The sequence below is a fragment of the Brachypodium distachyon genome, chromosome 1 (assembly GCF_000005505.3).
Source record: "Brachypodium distachyon strain Bd21 chromosome 1, Brachypodium_distachyon_v3.0, whole genome shotgun sequence".
Taxonomy (NCBI): Eukaryota; Viridiplantae; Streptophyta; class Magnoliopsida; order Poales; family Poaceae; genus Brachypodium; species Brachypodium distachyon.
In genome coordinates this window covers 477033-480794 of record NC_016131.3, presented here as the reverse complement: position 1 = coordinate 480794, position 3762 = coordinate 477033, and the positions used below count along the sequence as shown (strand labels likewise).

Below are 3762 nucleotides of genomic sequence, written 5' to 3'. Positions count from 1 at the left end.
ACGCTTTTGGATTCGATGGGTGTATTTGAAAAGGGACATACGGGCACGGGAGCTAGCAGAGAGAACACTCGTGTCGTGTTCGTAGGCGTGGATAAGGAGAAGAAGAGCAGAGATCGGTGGAGTGCACGAGTTAGATTCGATGAAGAACGCCGTGTTGTTTATATGGCGGGCGAGCCCGCATGCCACGTACGACCCTAGGCCGGGACTGAAGAAGTTGCTGGAAGCATCCGTACTAGTTCTGGTGCCAACGGCTAGCTAGGCCGGCTCTGCGTAAAGCTCAATGCGTGCATGACATGCGGAACGGCACGTGTCCCGCTCTCGCCACCTGCATCACACGTGTCCCTCTCCTCGCTCCCTATTTAATTATCGCTACCAGCCACACACAACCTCACATCTCTCCATCTCTAGCTAGCACCCGATCAAGCAGCAGCAAGCCAAGCAAGAAGAAAGAAGCTCGAATCAGCAACAAGAATGGCAGGAATCGGCCGGAACATGGTGTCCCCCTTGCTGGTCCTCAACCTCATCATGTACATCATCGTGATCGGCCTCGCGAGCTGGAACCTCAACCACCACATCAACGGCCTCAACCACCCGGGCGCCGTCGGCAACGGCGCCACCTTCTACTTCCTCGTCTTCGCCATCCTCGCCGGCGTCGTCGGCGCAGCCTCCAAGCTCGCCGGCATCCACCACGTCCGCTCGTGGCGCGGCGACAGCCTCGCCGCCACCGCGGGTTCCGCGCTCGTCGCGTGGGCCATCACGGCGCTCGCGTTCGGGTTGGCGTGCAAGGAGATCGGCATCGGTGGGTACAGGGGATGGCGCCTGCGCACCCTCGAGGCCTTCATCATCATACTCACGTTCACGCAGCTGATCTACGTCGCGATGCTTCACACGGGGCTTTTCGGGAACCAGTTCTCTAACGGTGCCGGGTATGGCGGGGAGCATGGTGGCTATGGCGATCATCACAACAAGGGGCCTGCCGGCATGGGCACCGCTGCCGCCGCCAGAGTCTGATCTCGTCTCAGATCTCTCTCTCTTGCTTCATCCATCCCATCCATATGTATGGGAAGATGGATGAATGAATAACTGCTAGTACTAGTACTGCTATGTATATGTAGATGTACTGGATGGAGCTAGTATGTGTATCTTGCACGCATGTGTGAGTGTGTGTGTGTGTGTTTGCATAGATAGCATGCAGATAGATGCATGGTGTTTGGTTTTCTACACCGTGCATGTGTTACGGCTGTCTTTTCTGTTTCTAGCTAATTTTTGTTGTAATCCGTCTCTGTTCAATCTTTTTTTTCTCACTGCTAGCACTGCAATCTCTCTTTTCAGTTTACGCGTCCTTACCTCATCATGCTAGTCAGAATCGCACCAATGATTTTTCCTGCTGCAAACTGAATCTGAATGACGGCCTGCGCTTCCAGGACTTTGGTGTGTGCGTGTGTGTGTTTTGAGGAACTGTACTATGACAACCGGGAGAGGAAAGAGGGGGGAGAAAAAAAGGTAAAAAAGGGGGCGCTAACGCCTAATCTCCACACGCTCTGGCACCTTCTGTTTCTTTCTTTCCCACCAAGGCGTCCGTTGATCGCCCTCTTGGCCGTGGAGGATGCTATCCCAGAACCCGTGGCCGTGGAGGATGCTTTCCCAAAACCCGTGGAGAGCCGCGAGAGAAAGTCTGAGTCTGCCGTGGCCACCTGAGTGGGCAGGGTGGTGTCGTGGCTTCAGGATCGAAGAAGCTCCCAAACTTGCTGCTGTGTAGCAGCAATCCTTGCAAAGATGTGACACCGTCTCCGGGTGTGTCCTACGGAACTGGCAGATCGGGTTGTGAGTCCAGCCATGAAGGGCAAGGTTGTCCGCCGTAAGAATCTTCCCATGAGCGAGCGTCCAGGCAAGGTTGTCCGTCATAAGAATCTTCCCATGAGCGAGCGTCCAAGCGAAGAATTTGCATTTAAGTTCGGTGTCCGCCCGCCAAACTTTGCTGGTCCCAAAGGGGGGGATGAACCAAGGAATTGGGCATGGTAGGCGGAGGCGGCGGAGTAGTTCCCGGAAGTGGTCAAGCGTCAAGAGATGGAGTCGTCCTCGTTGGACATGGAGATCCCCTGGACGCATCCCCACAGTTCGATGAATTCCGTCATTTGGGCGTGGGTCTGGATGCGAAGGAGGGAGCGGATCCAATTGCCGTGGGAGAGCTCCTTCTGGACCGTGCGATTTTTGCGTGAGGCGATGGCAAACAAAGAAGGCCAGCGTTCGCTCGCTAAGCTGCCGTCGGGCAGCCAAGCGTCGTGCCAGAAGAGGCATTTCGCCCCATTGCCAAGGTGGATCTTGGTGGACGCACGGAAGAGGGCCCGGTCCTCGAGACTACAGGGGAGAGGGAGGCCGATCCAGGGTCTGTCCAGCTCAGTCCAGGAGAATCAAAGCCACCGTAATCTGAGCGCCCTGCTGAAGCGCTCCAGGTCCGAGGCCCCGAGTCCGCCCAGAGCCCGTGGACGACACACAGTGCTCCAATTGACAAGGGGAAGCGAGGAGGGCGCCTGGTCAGGCAGACGGTGACGCATCCAAATGAACGAGCGGATGAGTTTGTTGATCCTTCTTAGGATGCCCGCTGGAATCTTGAAAGTGGTCAGATGGTAGGTGACCATGGGCGCGAGGACAACACGAGCGAGAGACACACGCCCAGCCTTGGTGAAGAGGGCGCCCTTCCATCCCGCAAGCTTGGCGCCAACCTTGTCGATGAGCGGCTGGAAAGCCACCGCTTTGAGTCGCGTGGGGCGCAAGGGAAGACCCAGGTAGGTGCAAGCAAAGGCGCCATGTCGCGCAGGGAAGGCAGCGAGTGCAGCGGCAATCTGCTCCTCCGAGCAGCCGAAGGGGAGGAGTTCGGATTTGTCGAGGTTGGTGCGCAGGCCAGAAGCATCGCCAAAGACCATGAGAAGCCGGTTGATGGTCGCGAGATCGTCCGGGTGGGGGTTCGAGAATATGCCCGCATCGTCCGCATAGAGGGAAACCCGGACCCAAACATTGGAGTTGCGGAAAGGCCGCAGAATCTCCCGATCAGCGGCACAACGAAGAATGTGATGCAGCGGGTCGATTGCGAGGAGGAAAAGTATCGGCGAGAGCGGATCTCCTTGCCGAAGGCGCCATTGAGAAGGATCTTGGAGGAAGCCGAAGCAAAGAGCATGCTCGCCCATTGCCTCCAATGAGCCCCAAAACCAAGAACCATGAGGACCTCGAGGAGGAAAGGCCAAGAGACAGTGTCAAACGCCTTGGAGATGTCGAGTTTGAGGAAAATGCCCGCCTCCTTCCTCCTATGCATGTCGCGGATGATGCCTTGGACCAAGACGAAGTTGTCGTGAATGCATCTCTTTTTGACGAATGCCGACTGATAAGTGGAAACAATCTCGGGGAGGCGGGGGGCGAGCCGGAGGGACATCAACTTGGAGAAGATTTTTGCTAAACTGTGAATGAGGCTGATTGGTCTGTAATCGCGGACAGCAGAGGCATCGCCTTTCTTCGGGATGAGGACGACATTGACGGTGTTGATGAGACCGGAGATGTGCCCTCCTGAGGCAGGCATGGCCGTGATGGCCCGGAGAAGATCCGCGTGAATGATCCCCCAAGTTACACGGAAGAAGAGGCCGATGAAGCCATCAGGGCCCGGGGCTTTGTCAGGGGGGAGATCAAAAACGACGTCGCGGAGTTCTTCAAGGGAGAAAGGAGCATCCAAGCTCCTGAGGTCATGAGGAGCGTACCCAAGCGCCTCCCAAT

General features: G+C 56.6%; 1 protein-coding gene across 1 annotated transcript; it reads left to right on the top strand.

Moving 5' to 3' along the window:
* The first annotated feature begins 395 nt into the window (after positions 1 to 395).
* Positions 396 to 1310, top strand: LOC100842584 (membrane protein PM19L). The gene has a single exon (XM_003557544.4). The coding sequence runs from the start codon at positions 472 to 474 to the stop codon at positions 1009 to 1011; it is 540 nt and encodes a 179-aa protein (XP_003557592.1). The 5' UTR covers positions 396 to 471; the 3' UTR covers positions 1012 to 1310.
* The last annotated feature ends 2452 nt before the right edge of the window (positions 1311 to 3762 follow it).

Coding starts and splice junctions, on each gene's coding strand:
- LOC100842584 (XM_003557544.4), top strand. CDS start 472: ATGGCAGGAATCGGCCGGAACATGGTGTCCCCCTTGCTGGTCCTCAAC.